We start from the raw sequence: 17,298 nt of genomic DNA on the forward strand, positions 1-17,298 counted from the left end.
ACAAGTCGATAAATAAATAAATGCTGAACAAAACTAAATGGCGTCAACAAATGGAATGTTCATACAAGTCATATGTATATTCAAAGCCACTTTCTGATGACATCGCGAGGAAGTACATGACCGAGCTAGAAACATCACCGAGCTACAACATGACCAAGCTAAGACCGAGCATGACCGTCAAGCTATAACACATGATGAGCTAGGAAAGCACATGCTACACAGCCTCGGTTTTCAACCGCTTCTCATCTGCACCCTCCTCCAGATCCGTTGACCTTTTCTGACCCCGATCGGACTGATCCCCAGACTGTTTCTCGTCGTCCGCCTTCTTTCCATCCGCCTTCTCGGCGTCTCCCTCTGCCTTCCGTCCTTTGTTGGACGGGTTTCGAGCCTGCTGGATCTCAGCACTGTAAGCAGCGTTCAGTTTCATCTGGGCAACCAGGCTGGAGTCTGTACCGGTGATCTCCCGCACTGCCATTGTCGCGTAGCTGGACGGCGGCAGAGAGAACTGCATGATGAGCGCTCGGAACGGCGCGTCCGGCTCGTCGGCCGGTTCCGCCGCTCCCCGAAGACGATCGACGTCGCTCAGCAGTAGGTCTGAGTTGGGGTTAGAGTAGCGCAGCACGCGCCAGGAGACATCACCCGGCCGGGCCAGAACGTGCCGGTAGGCGCCAGCCAGGCTGTACTGGGGCATAGTGTCACAGAGCTTCTGTGTGAGCTCCACCCCGTCCTGAGAGAGCATCTCTTTGTACCAGGACGAGAGCTCGTTCTCTGGATGGCGCACCGCCCAGCCAGGCAGAGGCATCACTAGATCATAGATCGAGTGCGCGTCCAGCTCGGCCTCTGTGAGCGCGTGCACCTCAGGCAGTCGCGGTCCGCCGCTGCTGGTCGGTGCGGTGGGTTCTACCTCAGCGACTGTCTCCAGTTCAGCGGCCGGTTCCATGTCCGTGGCTGACTCCTCGGCAGTGGACTGGTCACCGGCCAGCACCAGATCTCCGGGCCGCAGCTTCAGGCCGTGCTCGGCCAGTCGGCGCGATACCAGCCGGTTCCACACCCACGACTGGTAGGCGTGCACGTAGAGCTGCCGGGTGCCCGACGGGAGTCGGTCGAGCGCCTCTTGATACGCGGTGGTACGGATGGTGCTCAGCGTGTGCAGCACCCGTCCCTCGATCGTCGTCCTTTGCTGGCGGCCGGTGAGGCAGGACAGAGCCCTCTGCGGGTCGCGGTCGGCCCGCCAGGCGCGGTGCGCGTCCGCCATACTCCCCATCTCGCTCTCACGGCCCGAGAGAAGCAGATCGACGGCGACCCGCCACTCGCGTCGCAGGATCGCACGGCCCACCTCATGAGTCCCCGAGCTGGTGGTGCCGAAACGCTGCATGCCGTAGTAGTTGACAAAGCCCACCGACTGGAACGAGGTCATCCTGCGAGCGATCACGTCCTCATTTCCTTGCACGTGGCGCAGCACCAGATCAAACCGATTGCCCTTGAGGTCACCCAGCTTGAGCTCGCGGTCCTTGTAGGCAAAGTTTCCAACTATGATCTTCTGGAATTTCTTGGCTGCCTCATGCACCTGTTCTGCTGAAATCTGCTTGATGGAGACCATCTGAGATGTTTTTGCTCTGGCGTCTTTGGTGCCAGCAAATGCAAACTTGTTGGACTTGGTTTTCAGATCCATGCTCAGGTTGCTCAAAGCCACAAATGTGTCAAGATTCTCTTTAAACATGCAGAAGTGGAGGAACTTTGGCCTGCCCTGAGGCCAGGGCTTGTGCTTCCAGAATGTGTTCCTTTTGTCGGGAGCAGCGCTTGCCTTCCTCACTGAGATCACCTTCTCGCCATCAGCCTCAGCAGTGTTGGTGACCATCCCAGGGAAAGATGATTTGATGGTTTCATGAAACTGGGTCCTCTGCTCCTTGGTGAGCTGCCCGGCTGGGATATTGACCACCTCCCCACTTTTCTCCATGGCACTGAGATCAGTGAGCTTGTTCCAGCTGTCCTCTGGAAACCAGGCAGGCCTAACTGCATCTCCCTTTGCCTTCTGCTGCTGCACTGGAACAGCTGTGTCTGTCAGTGTCACTACCTCCCCAGCAAGGTCAATTTCATGTACAATGAAGTCACCCCATCGGTGCTTTGTAATCCCTGTGAAACCCTCTGAAGAATCGATAAAATGGCTTATTCCAACTTCTGCTTCAGTTCTTCCATTGCACTTCTGTTCACTTTCCTTTTTCTGCTGACTCTTGTCATCAGTGTTCTTTACCTCACGAAACTGTTTCATGCTTTGGAGAACTTTGGACTTTGTTTCTGACTTCACTTTTTCCTCATTTGTTATGGGCTCAGCTTTTATGGAGCTCCCGCCATTCTGTTCCATTTTGATGCCACAGCCTTGGATATTGTACAATTATTGCAACCTGAAATGTCAATCAGATTGTCAGTTACACAGGTATTGAATATCATTGGCAATGGTAGGTGGACTCAGCAGAGGAAATCATCAAAAAAAAAACACTGTCTGAATTCCAAAACTTGGAATGTCAGATCACAATTCCTTATGCAATGTGTGGTTTAGAGGAAACTTAAGGTACTCAAGTGGATAAAATTGGTTTAGAATTATTTCTAAAACTTGCAAAAAGATGAAACGCATTGCTGTTATGGGAGGCTAAACACAGTACGTCCATGGTCCATCCAGACCAGGCCGGGCAGGAGGCAGGACTGGCAGGAGCAAATTTACAGTTCAAGTTTGGACTTTGGTCCACTTCAATGACATGATGAGGCCTACGCATAAGATCGGAACATATGAGTAAACAGTAATGGCAATAATGTAATTAGCATTAATCACGGTAAAATTCCTCCAATACTTTTTGAAACTCGCCAACGATAAAATCAATTACAGCGGTGTGTTATACTGATACGGCGGTATATAGGGCCTTGCTGATACGGCCTGCCACGTGAAAGTGTCCGATTTGCGCCATTGCTCGTAACAATCGAGCTGGATATGCATCTAACAAAAGAACTCTAGTATTTATAAGTTGTTTACAAGATTTTCACACTCACAAGTCAAAGAGATTCCAAAAAGAACAATGTAATGAAAAAAATAATTACATATTTTTAGGGATATATTTTTGGTGAAATTTTCGCAAAATAATAGCTACGAATATGCTACGGATCATCTCAATCTACGGATCAAATCGCTTTAACGTTCGTCAAACCATATTCAAATTGGATTTTGTGATTCCGTCGCTAGCGGGCACATACGGTTTCTAAACTTTTTTGCTATTTATTCTTCCCTTTCTCTGGCAGATAGGAACTTGACAGCAATATCACATGCATAAAACAAAAGGTAAATTATGCAGCTGTTATATTCCCTATCAGATCAGTCTCCCTCCCGTTGACCATCTTGAGGGGGCCGACGTGGTTTTAGACTTGTCACGCACAGCTAGGTCAAGGTGTCGACAGGACGGCGACAACCTGGAATAATAATCGCGAATACACTACAATTCAAAGAAGCAATGTTAACAGATACGGCGTTACCAGAAAACGTGACAGGAATCCTATAATTATATCCTATAACTATAATCCTATATTTTTTTTATAGTCCTCATAACCTCCACTTCCACTAGATTCTCCACCTGCTTGAATTAACCTGTCCCTGATTTTTCCCCGGAATTCCATTTACTGAATGCCTTGATAGTAGATACCATGGTTGGAAGTCGGAACTAAATTCATAAGAAGAATCGGTAAAAATCATGAAATCGGATGTGTTACATGTATTGTGGATTGGTATGAACACAATGTTCACTCTACAGTTTACAAAACGAACATATATCAGTAGGTACGGTCTTTGACACATTCCACATCGAAGGAGAGCAGCCGACCGACCGCCACCTATCGGCGACCGCCGCAGGCTGAAGTGCGGGCCGCTGCCGCCAGGGGCGCCCGGTCGCGGCGCGGACACGCGGCCGGCGGACCAGCAAACCCGCGGCGCCGGGGCCAGAGCCGCCGAAAACCAGAAAACACTAAAACAAGGCTGACGCGAGGCGGAGGAGGGCTAGTCGGCCCGTCTCCCTCTCTCTCATCACGCAATGTAAAAACGCTCCTCACACTCTCCAGAGACGGCGCGCAGGCCTGTGACGGCGAGCCGCGGCCGCGTGAGCCCCGGGTGACGGCGGACGGCCGGCGGGCGCCGGTCGCAGTCAGTGAGCGCACGGACACACCCCGACCCGAAGCAGATTGTCATCCCACCCCGCCCCGTCCCCACATTACCCTCAGCCGGCGGAGGAGCCGCTGGGAATTCGACAGATAGGAAGGCTGCGTATTAGAGAATTACTTTTCAAGAAATTGGGAGAAATTATATCAGCGTCCGATAGCAAAATATGTTGTGCGAAATCGATCCAAATAATCTTCAACTAGCTAGGAGACTTCTGAAGAAAAAAGAACATAGAAGATAATCACGAAACGCAAATCGCATCAACCATACCATTCACGAGTCACGCATGTCGCAATACATAGAACTCACGGATGGAGGACTCACACCAGCAACCACTGTTCACTCTCACGACCACTGGGGTAGCTTCCCCGCACTCACACAGACCACAGTCTCTCTCATAGATCACCCACCATAACAACAGTGCGCCAGTCACCCGCCCAATACAAAACACTCAGCCGGGCTGTGGGTCGGCCGAGCGCCACTGAGCGCCCTGTCGTGCGGCGCAGAGGTCACGAGAGGCCGCCGGGCCGAGCGCCCCAGCCGCCAGAGTCATTGCAAAGTCCGCGTATATCACGATTATAAAACGGTGCAGCGCAGGCGGCGGCGGGGCCTATTAGTCGCGCGCCGCCTGCCATCTGGCGGCGGCGGGCGAAGCTGAGTTACGCGGTCACCCGCTGGCTGGCAGCACCGGTCAGTCCCGGATAACCTCCGCTCGACGCCCGGCAATCAGCACGCTACTATTTCTTCCATGTCGAGCTGGAACGCGAACAAAAATATGTTAGTGTTTACGGAGAGAGCACAATATATTGACATCTTTGAACCGAAAGTACACACATAAAGGACGAACGCAGAATAACAAAATTAAAGAGCAAAAAAATACTTGTAGTATGTGGGCTTCTACCTGGATCACTGTAAGCTTGACTGTAAGTCAGTTGAGAAAAAAGTTTGTAAAGGAAACTGTTAAAAGGAAATGCTTGCCCACGTGTAAAGCTAATAAACTATAATCCCTATCCCAGTGTGAAGGAAGCATTCACAAGGAAGCAAATAAGATAAGAAAATAAATTCTGCCGTCCAAAGGCAAAAACGCATATGTCGGGTCATGACCTGACCCGACATATGCGTTTTTGCCTTTGGACGGCAGAATTGCCAAATGTCTATATGTAAGGGTGGTAAGCGGAGATAGGTATGCAATAACTAAGGCTTCGTTGTGCTCGAATGAATAGCACTGCGAAGAATGCAGGCAATATGTACATGCCATCATATAATAGAGTCGAATTATTTCGAATCATTGGCGCTTGAATAGCGTGATGGATATCTTCTACAGGTGTCAATAGTGTCAATATGTCAATGCAGGTTCATGGTGCATTTAATCGCCGCTACGTTGCGAGCGTGAGCCCCTGGCTGGTACAACAGGTAATGACACGCTTATGATAATTCCAAGAATGCACGATTATTCGCATGAATTTGTCCTTAAATCTGGATGCACTCCGATTATCGGAGCACCCATGAAGTGTTCCATCATAATGATGAACAAATGTTATATTCAACCTACTCTTATTCAACGAATAAGGAGATGAATATGTATATTCCCCAGCTATTTTTCACTATGCATTGTGCAATAGCTCCGTGGATTTCTAGTGCCAGAATTTTCCGACACTTTTTGCGATCTAATAATCCAACCAACTACCCACTAATTCTAATGTCAGTGTCGACACATTTCGGCAAGTTGTGCTCTATACCACTGGAAATACATGGACCGATAGGAGCGTCACGTCAGTGAAGGGACATGTGCAGAGCGGAGTAGCACTCAGAGCGCGCAACGCGCGCCGCTCTCAGTCTTACGTGTGTGACAAGCGCGCGAGCGGCGGCCCGTCGACGGCGGCGCCCGACGGCCGGTCACAGATCATCGCGGCTCGGAGGCGGCATGGAGGTGCTGTGGTGGGGCGACAGACACCAAAACGGCGGTTCACCACTGGCCGGCGGCCGACAGGCGCACAGCGACAGAGCGAGCGACAGGTCGAGCAGGAGAGAGTGGCACAGAATGTGTGTGTTTGTGTGTGTGGCAGAGAAAAAGATAGAGAGAGAGAGAGAGAGAGAGAGAGAGAGAGAGAGAGAGAGAGAGAGAGAGAGAGAGAGAGAGAGAGAGAGAGAGAGAGAGAGAGAAGAGAGAGAGAGAGGAGACAGAGAGAGACAGAGAGAGACAGAGAGAGACAGAGAGAGAGAGAGAGAGAGAGAGAGAGAGAGAGAGAGAGAGAGAGAGAGAGAGAGAGAGAGGGAGGGAGAGAGAGAGAGAGAGAGAGAGAGAGAGAGAGAGAGAGAGAGAGAGAAAAAAAAAACCACCGTCTCAGATGAAGATGTAGCGCAAATGTAAGCGACAGAGAAAGAGCTCCGTGTTTTCGAGAGTGTAGAGAGTAGCCATGCCCAGCAACCGAAAATGCATAAGCAAACAACCAAACAAATCATCACGCAACTCAAAGCTAGTATCTATCTAACCAGTACCCCGACAGCTCCCTCACAGTGGTCTACGAAGCAGAGCCGACACGAGTCGCTTTCTTTTGGGAACACCCCTGTCCCTCATCCCTGACATCAGGCTACCCACGTCCTGTCACCCATGTCACCAATGGAATTGACAGTCTCTCCTTCCGTTGCTGTGCCCTATCCCGTGTTTTGTCCCATAGAGTGCCCTGCCTCACCCAGTGATGAATCCGCCCAGCCTGTCGCCCAGTTCCCCTCCCTGCCTCTCACCGTTTCCCTCCCTCCCTCTCACCGTCCAACCCTTCTCACCTGGCAGACCGGCCGTAGGTGAGATCGGAGGTGGACAGGTTGGGCACCGTGCTGAGCGAGTGTTGCGCCGTACCGCCGCCGGGCGCCACGGCGCCGGCCGCAGCCCGGTGACCACGCAGGTACATGCGCCGCGGGTCGGCGTCACCGCCGCCGCCGCCGCCGCCGCTCGGGGGACGCACTGCTGTCCGTGCCGCCACCGGACCGGCTGCGGAGGGAGAGGGACGCTCAGTGGGGCGGGAACGGAGCTAGCGAATACACACAGATGGAAAGGGCCTTTGACAGAGAGAGACTACGGGTCGCTGGGAGGGCAGTCAGAGGGAATACGAACCATACTAGTGCAGTATATCACACGCATCGAGCCTTTGGCACAAGAAGGCAAGACTATTACTCATGAGTGACGACGGAAATTATGTCGATTTATTGTTGTAATGAGACCTTATCCTGGCATGTGACCGAAAACGGCTACAGGAGACACGATATCCAAACAACGATTAAAAGCACCGCCGACAAGTTGTCAATTTCAATGCCACTGCAGAACTACTGAATAACGTTTCCGGTGAACACATGTTGGACGGAGTAGCACTTCCAAAAACCACCCAGCGGCACTAAGACTACGTCAGGACATTGATGGCACGCAGCCATGTCCCCTGTCCACGTCCTGCAGTGGCGAACCGGAGAACCACGCGGCGGCGGAGTCACAGAGGAACTCAAACGAGTGCTGCACTCACAGGGTACTCACAGGATTGCTGCAGGCGTCGCCGCCGCTCGGCCGCCGCGGCGCGGGACTCAGGAGCGGCGCCAGGACGGGAGAGCGCCTCTTCACTCGGAAGACCAGCGCTGGGTACAGCAGAGGATTGTGGAGAGGGGATGACGAGCTCACAGAGATGGGACATAGGGGTAGGCGAAGGAAAGGAGGTAGATGGTAGAGGATGGAGGAGGCACATAAGTAAGATTAATAATTTAACACCAACAGGTCAAAAGCCAATAACATGAAGAACAGAAAGAGATTAACAAAGGCTAGCGTTTGAAATGGAAATCAAAATAAGCGACCTTCTTGATAGCCGCAAATGCAGCCCTTGTGGGCTTTCCGAGGGCGACTGAACGCTGCAATCCTCAAAGCTGAACTTCCTTCTTTACACCGCAAACCACTCAGATAAATTTTACAGAAATTAATGAGAGGATATTCACACACATAAATTAGGGGTGGGAAAAGAGAGGAAAACAGCAAGGTGATACGTCATCAATTTATATTTTCAGACAAGGTATCATTGTCTGGCAGTCACTGCCAAACTGATTTTCATTTCTTGGCTTCAATAAAAAGCATCTATTCCGTTAAATAGTTGATCTGCTCGTCGTATCGTTCACTCTTCGGTCGCACATTCACTAGCCCCGCCTTCACAGCTCCATTCATAGCGAGGCTCAAACCGTCAAACAAACTGGACCTTCAAACCCAGAGACTTAAGCTTAAACCATCCAGCAGTCTTCATACAAACTCCTTCAGAGTTTGCAACTCCTTCAGAGTTTGACAAGCCACCCACTCCAATTCGGTTGCATTATCAAACGAAGCTGAGACTTCCGTGCTCGTTTCTAACTAAACTAAGGACCACCTTGGCTCACCACCACAACTAGGGCGTCTCAGCTCACTCCAACATCAGTTCCACCGTCGGGACACATCTGGCGTCCCATCACCACCCACTCTGCAGTCCATTCAGTTCTCTCTCAGCGTCTCTGGAGGTAGGAGATCGGGCGGCGGTGAGGAGCGGTGAGGAGCGGCGGACTCAGGATCAGGCCTCGGTGGGGCGGCGGCCAGTGTGACGGCGTCAGTGCAGCGCCGGCCGCGACGAGCGGGACCGGCGCGCGGCGCTGGCGGCGGCGGCGGCGGTGGCGGACTCACCGACTGGCGGCGGCGCGGCGCCGGGTCCGGCCGCACCCAGCCGGTGGGAGCCGCCGTGGCCGCCCCGGTGGCGGCGCTCGCGCTCCTCGCTCTCCGCCTTCTTCGAGCCGCCCTGCACGGACACATACGGCGGGGAACATCGTCAGTGGGTGAATATACAGAGCGTCACGGTGTAGGTAGGGGATGTATCTCACCGTCAGAGGGTACACAAACAGTGACGTGAGATGCGTATGAAACACACTGTCACAATGGGAAATAGGACACTAAGGCATCCTCACAATGCGGGGCTACGACACGACTGAGAGGAACACACCACCACAGAGAGGAATACGTAGACAGCGAACAGCATATCACCTGTCCGTGCTTCTATCCTCAGGATACTGAAATCCTTCTCCTCCACGCCTCAACCCCCCTCCGGGCTGGGCAGGCAACTTTGTCTCATGCGGGCTGCTCCCTTGGAGCGGCACCGCTGCTCCCGAGGGAGCGCACCCCGTAGCCGGGTGCAGTGAGTGCCTTGGGGCTGGGTGGCCTGTCCTCTGGACGGGCTCAGCCCCGGCGACTCACTAGGGTGCCTGCCCAGACCAATGTCTCCCCCTAATTCCTATCATCCTTCCGGCTCTGCAATGGTCTTGTCAGACCGAAAGGGCCTAACCCAACAAAACAAACAAAAACAGCATAGGGATGCATATCGAAGAGAGAGGCAGCTGATTATACAGACCACATTTCTTGGAAACACGGATAAATCCGCAAATTAAGAAGACTCGTCAATAAATAGTAAGAAAATTAACCTCACTCTCATTCTATCTAAAAGTAAATTCCGGATTCGAAATAAAACAAACTTTTTGAGAAGCTTTCGGCATTGCGCCATCATCAGCTCTGGAGTTTTATTCGCAAACATTTGAGAAAATATGCATTCGGGCTGATAGTTTTGTCTGCAGTTATTTCATCCAGTACTTCCTTCATATTATATAACAGTTGGCGGCGCAAGAACATTTCGTTACACACATGCATGTAGATCGACATCGTATCAAATAAACATCGTATAAGTTAACATCAAATAAACCTCGCATCGTATCGTGCATCATTCTTTTGAACAGATTCTTTTGAACACATAGGAGGCCCAGATATTGTGAAGTAAAACACCTTAAATACATTCATCACACAAACATACAACGAAAAAAAAACCACAAACACATACAACATACAAATAGGACATACACCTTGCAAACAGTTGATCGATGTCGATCAGTCTGTCAGGCTCAGGTACCACGCCGTATCAAAGACCACGATGAGGTTTGTGTGTTAAGGGTAGGTTTCAGATCACGAATGTATATTGATTCCCAAATCTTTCTGTCTGGACCGTCTTTGGAGACATGCAAAATTTGGATCGAGATGTTGTCGCTGCCCAGCTGAATATCTGGATGTTTGGTTTGATGGAAGCCAAAGGGAGTGTCTTCTTTTCTGTTTCTAGCATCTCTGATGTGCTCGTTGTACCTGAGCCTGACAGACCGGCGAGTTTCTCCGATATAAAATGATGCGTTTTCGTCGCACAGCTTACAGTCCATTCGATAGATGACATTTTTTGGTGACATTTGCCTTTAAAGGAAATAGTTCACTTTTAACATGGGGTTTGGAACTGGAATAGCAGTTTTGTTGCTTGCGCTGAGACTAGCACAAATCAGAAGCTTTTACGGCCCAACGATCACCCTAGACGAAGATATTCCATTTTTCGTTCCGAAAAGAGTGCCTTGCAGAGGAATGCGTGCCTTGCTGAGGAATGCAGTCACGTCATCGTCAGCCAATCAGAATGCTGCTTACAGCCGATGGGTTTGTCCTACGCAATATGATTGGTCAACGCGTAATAAGCTTCCGCGTCAAACATTATTTTATATAGAATATAGTTCTTCTTATACTAAAATATAGAAAATAATCCTTTTTACAAAAACGTTTTGTTTTATTTTCTGATCATTTTGAGCATAAAAAAACATAAATCCATAGCAAAATACTAATTTCAGGAAAGTGAACTATTTCCTTTAAGGCCTGCCTCACACCCATTGCACCGCCTACCTGCCCCCGGACACGGTGGAGGAAGGTAGGCTGACCTAACCAGTTTTTTCTTCAAGCTGGGACCTCCCTTCCACGCTACCCTTATGTTCAGATGACTACTCCTGATGATGCCTTCTGTCTTACGGCAGAGTTCATCATCCACGAAAGGGAGGGTCATGAAGGTTTGAGAGGGTTGTTGCTGAGTGGCATGAGTCAGAGAGGCTGATGCTCTTCGGACTGCTTCGTTTTTCAACCGATTGACTAAGTGAGGAGCACCGCTTACCTTCCTCCACCGTGTCCGGGGGCAGGTAGGCGGTGCAATGGGTGTGAGGCAGGCCTTAAAGGCAAATGTCACCAAAAAAATGTCATCTATCGAATGGACTGTAAGCTGTGCGACGAAAACGCATCATTTTATATCGGAGAAACTCGCCGGTCTGTCAGGCTCAGGTACAACGAGCACATCAGAGATGCTAGAAACAGAAAAGAAGACACTCCCTTTGGCTTCCATCAAACCAAACATCCAGATATTCAGCTGGGCAGCGACAACATCTCGATCCAAATTTTGCATGTCTCCAAAGACGGTCCAGACAGAAAGATTTGGGAATCAATATACATTCGTGATCTGAAACCTACCCTTAACACACAAACCTCATCGTGGTCTTTGATACGGCGTGGTACCTGAGCGTGACAGACTGATCGACATCGATCAACTGTTTGCAAGGTGTATGTCCTATTTGTATGTTGTATGTGTTTGTGGTTTTTTTTCGCTGTATGTTTGTGTGATGAATGTATTTAAGGTGTTTTACTTCACAATATCTGGGCTTCCTATGTGTTCAAAAGAATCTGTTCAAAAGAATGATGCACGATACGATGCGAGGTTTATTTGATGTTAACTTATACGATGTTTATTTGATACGATGTCGATCTACATGCATGTGTGTAACGAAATGTTCTTGCGCCGCCAACTGTTATATAATATGAAGGAAGTACTGGATGAAATAACTGCAGACAAAACTATCAGCCCGAATGCATATTTTCTCACATGTTTGCGAATAAAACTCCAGAGCTGATGATGGCGCAATGCCGAAAGCTTCTCAAAAAGTTTGTTTTATTTCGAATCCGGAATTTACTTTTAGATAGAATGAGAGTGAGGTTAATTTTCTTACTATTTGTTACAATGTCTCTCAAGTTAGCGTTGAAACATATTCAAGACTCGTCAATATAAGGAGAACCCGTCACGATGCGGAAACACCGTCATTATGCGTAGATACTATTACGCTAGAGGAGATATTATTACGGTACAAAGACACCATCGCCGTCATAGTACCAAGAACGAACAAGAGTCAGCGTGCGTACACTTGGCCTCAATTCAACGATCAATGAACTAATGGTGGCAATTACGCGTAACGTCTTCTTCGGGCAATGTCCACATCGTGGAAATGATTATATCCAGAAACAGATCCATCATTCATTACACATCGTGTAATGTGAATAACTTGGCTCACTATCGTCCATCAGTGTTTACAAACGCAGAGTACGTAGGCACTTTTCCGTCGGCCACAGCACGAATAAATAAGCAACAATAGAACATCCCAATAATGATAATGTGCCTTTTCGTCTAAAAATAGTGCAATTGGCACAATCATAATTGCCCCAAGAAATGCCGCACAATATTAAAGCCCTAAGCTTTAAATTGATAGGTACCTATATTTAGAGGACGTAATCAATTTCAATTTTGTCTGATGTAGTTTCAATTCACGCAGCTTTTGATGGAGTGTTGTAAGCGTTATTGTAAATACTCGAACTGTCTTCCAGACGTGTTAAGAGCTTCAAATGTCACCAGTCGTGCGTAACTGACGTTATGTAACACAAATTGTGTCGTGCACATACCCTACAAACAGAAAAGTAAACTTGTCAAAACACCCGCATCTCGGCACTTTCAAACACAAACACCAACCCTTTACATACCCAACGCACGTTCAGTAACGACATCTTCCACAAAGCCAAAGCGCTAACTAGGTTTTACACTTACACCGACGACACAAAAGATCCCGGCACAACTTACGAATTTGAGCATGTTCCAGTCAAAGACGTAGTCGTAGGTAAATCCCTCTCGGTGAAAAACGGTGCGGAAGAGTTGGCGCAGGAACGAATAGTCTGGCCGACCATCGAACGAGAGCGCCCGGCAGCACTTGAGGTACGCCGTGAACTCGCCTGAGGAATAGAGGCGGGCGTCAGAGTTAGAGTAGGACTACACGCAGGATGGATATGGGGGTAACTACACCACTGTGGCTCAGAAGTGGGCGTCAGGTTAGAGTCAGGAGTACACAAGCTGAACGTATGCATGGATGAAAGACAAGGCGTAATCTGGCTGCGGGCAAGCAATTATCAACCCTAAGCACAGGCATGGTTACCAGGCCATCGCCCATAACAAACGCAGTCGTAGCTAACGCCCCCCCCCCCTCCAAAAAAGGATACACTACACTAGCTGGCTAACACCCTAAAACAAAATCACCAACCGATCACCCTTCTTATCCGCTAAACTCACCTGGGAACCCCTTGCACAGCTCCTCGATGGGTACGGTCAGCTTTTTCTCGCTGATCTTCTCGTACTTTTGGCGCTTGGTGTTGGCCTTGAGGCCCTGCCAGGGCAGCGAGCCGCGGTTGAAGTACATCAGCACGTACCCCAGCGACTCCATGTCGTCTCTCCGGCTTTGCTCTGTCGGGTAAAATGTGGTTTGGAGGTCAGGGGCAGGGGGTCGGTACTGCGACGGGGAATGGGCTAGGGGCATTTACTTCAAGTGGGCAGGTCGGTGGAAGACTGGGACTGTACCATGAGGGGGTCATCAAGCTGCATTTAGAAATTGGCATATTTAAATATGTACGCACTTAAAGTGTGTTTGACTACATGGCCAAGTGTGCGCTGCATTCTTAGCGCACAGAAAATGGAAAATGGGTGCACCGTTGCAAATGCACATTGCAGATACTCATAGGCGTCTGGAAAAACACAGGGATGATGACTGATGAGCATGCTATGTATAAATGTATATTCAGGACTGTCCAATGCATAAGCAGTAGGTAATGAGTCAAAACAACACGGAGACGCGTCATTCTTCCACCTACACCAACAAGATTACTATCAGTGTGATTTTCCAAACCTGGAAAATCCCCAAGTGCCACATTCAACATCCCGAAAAAGCCCCACTGATTATTGAAAACTCGGAAAGCAGCTCGGTGCTAGTTAGGTGCAACTATGGTTTATTGAGGGTATGATCGTAAACAAACGTAGCCTCCACGAGTCCCATATAAACAGGCAGGGATACGGATGATGAGAAATTGGGGAGCGTCTGTCATGCCAGGATGAAATGAAATGTGTTTGGCCAAATCGAACGTTCGGCTGACCTGCAAACGCCTACGGAGTTGGTTGAACGTCACCGGAATAGATTAGGCAGGCATGCAAAATGCACCTTCATTAATTACGCTGTAATTACGAATGAACAAAGATAGGCGACAGACTACGCACAAAGCAAAGGAGAGAAATGATAATATCTTTGATATTTGCAACCTACATCTGGACAACATAAGACGATATTTAACGAATTATACACAAAATAATGCAGGGATACCGAAAATACAGCGCCGTCCTTCACAACCGAAAGAACACCACACCCGTGTCCACAACACCCAGCAGTTTGTATCTCACCGATGCCGATGTGTGTGTTGAGCGAGGCGTACCGCGCCGTGCCCGTCAGGTTCTTGTCCTCCCGGTACGGAATGTGGATGTGCGTCCGCTCGTTGATGTACCGCTTGGCCAGGCCGAAGTCGATGATGTACACCAGGTTGCCCTTCTTGCCCAAACCCATGAGGAAGTTGTCGGGCTTGACGTCCCGATGAATCAGATTTCGCGAGTGTGTGTACTCGATACGTGTTATCTGCCGAAAGGACGCACGAGTTAAATATGGTAACGATAAAACTCAAGGACAAACTGTGCTCTATCGAACTCGAGCAAAAAGGGCTGACGGTCTACCAGAAACATTTAAATAAACACCACGGATGGTCTCAGACACAATTGGACACACGCTGTCACAGTTGTTCGCTTGAACACCAAATACTGGGCGGACGGTTACGCAATATTTTCAAGGCATCATAAATGCCACGATACTAATGATACGACACATGTTACAGTCACAACATCTTGCATAACGGAATATTTCCGCGGTAAAACACTCGGCAGCAGAAAGCAGCCAACAAATCAAGTCAAATCTACAAACAGCTGGAGAGCAGGCAATCACTTTGCACAATCTGTGCCAAATGCCGTGCGAGTACCGATAATCGAGTTTTAGGGCGTTTAAAGCAAGCGTTTATCGGCGCCTGAAGTGCAATCGTGGGACGTTTAGCTCTGGTATCGAGCCCCGTGTATCTGGTACACGGAACACAAGTAAAGGCCTGGCTACACTATGCGTTTTCTTCGTGCGTTTCTGCGTGTTTGCGTGTTTTGCGTGATATCGTTCTAGAAAAAGGAACGATATTACGTTTTTGTGATGTTTTTCACCTTAAATTTTAGTTACATAAGAGTTATATTAGCTTTTGTATATAACCAAAGTAAAAATTATATTGTTTATAACTTTTTTTTCTAGAACGATATTCCGCAAACCACGCAAAACTGCAAAAACGCACGCAGAAAACGCATAGTGTAGCCAGGCCTTAAGTCCCCGCTTTGCAAGGCGCCGACGCCTAACCGTAACCCATATAACCGTCCTATCCCGCGAAGGTACACCTTCTGTAGTCGTCCTTTTCTGACGACTACAGATCATCGGAAAAGGAGGAGTAGGGGAAGGTGGGGTAAGACGGCCCAGCGGGGCAAGACGGACCACCAGCCCTCCCGGCTGAACCGCTGCTGGTATCTACATACTGCTTTATGCACTCACTATGTTTGTTTTCCTTCGTAACAATGGCCACCTTGAGCTCATGCTGCTAGGATGCATAGCTTTTGAGTTATTGAGAAAAATGTTGTTTTTCGTCAAACCGATCTAATATAAGAGGTCTAAGGGTGATTCAATTACGGCGGTTTTCTTGCATGATTAGTTTCTATTTTGCACTTAACTGTGAAGAACAAAGTTATAAACTTAGTTATAGTCACACTTTAGGAAAGGCAAGGTTTTGCAATGTTGGGCTATTCGACATATACGTCATGATAATGACAGAATTTAGATTTGGGGCAAGACGGACCACTGTGGTCCATCTTACCCTGTGGTGGTCCATTGTACCCTGCATATGGAAAGTTCTTTTCCAAAACATTGACACAAGTTTAAGTAAGCTAATTTTTCAGGAAGGAGTCTTTGTTGCATGTGAGCCATGCATGCAAGTGCTCAGTTAGCATGCATTCATGCCAAACGACAATCAACACACATGTTCCCAGCTTTTAGCTGCACTTCCATCACACATGAGTAAAGAATAAAGGCTCATTTTGTTATTTTACCATTGTTACTTTTTCTTACAAGAGTACAGAGCAGAAGTGTAACACACATGAAAGGATAGCAGGCACTTCTGGGTGGTCCGTCTTACCCCACGTTTTTTGTTGTCTGAACTTTTGACATGTCCCTCTTTAACCCTATTCCTGGCGGGCTCCGACGGGACAAGAAACTGGCGGGGGGGGCCGATTCGGCCCCCCCTTCAGATCTCAAAAACTACACATCGCAGCGACAAACGGTAAACGGCATCGGATACGCACGGTCAAGATCTACAATTTTTACTGAGGTCATTTTCAGGTCAGGTCAAAGATGACGTCACAGGGGTCGAAAAAGTCAAAATGGCGGCGCTAGATATGGAGAGTTTTTCTCGAATAACTTTCGAATTAGTCAAGATAGGAACAAACTAAGGGCATCATCGTGATCCTCTCGTCAATCCGCATCGAATGATATATATGTTGACCTCGAAAGGTCAAGGTCAAAGGTTGACCTCAGGTCACGTGACCTCGAGGTCATCATGTATATCATTCGATGCGTCTTGACGAGCTGAACACAATGAGACCATCCACGCGTCTGTATCTTGTTCCTGTACGGAGTTATTGGCCAAAAACCTTTGGTGACCTTTGATGACGTCACATGACCTCACAGCTGCCCAACAGCAAAACAGACCTCAAGGTAGTGAAGGTTGATCGTATATGAAGCCATGTATGGTATATGGGGCCATTCCGACCCGTTTTAGTGGTAAAAACAGGGAGTTGATTTTTCCCCCATTGACTTATAATGGGGAGGTCGCGAAACTGACCTGACCTTAGGTCACCGATATCAAAATTCCGAGATATACAAATTGCACATACTGGTACCCTAACTAAAGCCTGAAGAGAAGAAATTGATCGGTCAAAAACTCTAGCTCC

The 17,298-nt window shown here is 48.7% G+C and overlaps 2 protein-coding genes across 5 annotated transcripts in view; both read right to left on the reverse strand.

Annotated features, from left to right (window-relative positions):
* Positions 1–62: 62 nt before the first annotated feature.
* Positions 63–2,944, reverse strand: LOC122384723 (pseudouridylate synthase 7 homolog). Of its 3 annotated transcripts, none has more exons than XM_043372401.1 (2): positions 2,880–2,944; positions 63–2,402 (listed from the first exon to the last, which is right to left on the reverse strand). In XM_043372401.1, exon 2 carries the CDS (start codon positions 2,360–2,362, stop codon positions 215–217), a length of 2,148 nt encoding a protein of 715 aa, XP_043228336.1. In that variant the 5' UTR covers positions 2,363–2,402; positions 2,880–2,944; the 3' UTR covers positions 63–214. The 3 variants fall into 3 exon arrangements, with proteins under 3 accessions (XP_043228336.1, XP_043228338.1, XP_043228337.1); XM_043372403.1 differs by having other exon boundaries at positions 2,895–2,943; XM_043372402.1 differs by having other exon boundaries at positions 2,847–2,892.
* Positions 2,945–3,740: 796 nt separating this feature from the next.
* Positions 3,741–17,298, reverse strand: part of LOC122384724 (casein kinase I-like) — a 30,432-nt gene continuing 16,874 nt past the window's right edge. Inside the window, exons 5-11 of one of the 2 annotated variants that reach the window (XM_043372404.1) lie at positions 14,623–14,851; positions 13,468–13,638; positions 12,985–13,133; positions 8,874–8,985; positions 6,980–7,184; positions 6,038–6,128; positions 3,741–4,951 (exon numbers count right to left, since the gene is read on the reverse strand). In XM_043372404.1, the coding sequence (XP_043228339.1) occupies positions 6,092–6,128; positions 6,980–7,184; positions 8,874–8,985; positions 12,985–13,133; positions 13,468–13,638; positions 14,623–14,851 (903 nt within the window). In that variant the 3' untranslated portion in view covers positions 3,741–4,951; positions 6,038–6,091. The remainder of the gene's footprint in view (positions 4,952–6,037; positions 6,129–6,979; positions 7,185–8,873; positions 8,986–12,984; positions 13,134–13,467; positions 13,639–14,622; positions 14,852–17,298) is intronic. The other variant, XM_043372405.1, reaches the window with a different exon arrangement.

The sequence above is a fragment of the Amphibalanus amphitrite genome, unplaced genomic scaffold (genome assembly GCF_019059575.1).
Source record: "Amphibalanus amphitrite isolate SeventyFive unplaced genomic scaffold, NRLGWU_Aamphi_draft 000197F_arrow, whole genome shotgun sequence".
Lineage (NCBI taxonomy): Eukaryota > Metazoa > Arthropoda > Thecostraca > Balanomorpha > Balanidae > Amphibalanus > Amphibalanus amphitrite.

What these genes read in the sequence shown, in the direction of transcription:
- LOC122384723 (XM_043372401.1), bottom strand. Translation starts at nt 2,362, where the DNA reads ATGGAACAGAATGGCGGGAGCTCCATAAAAGCTGAGCCCATAACAAAT.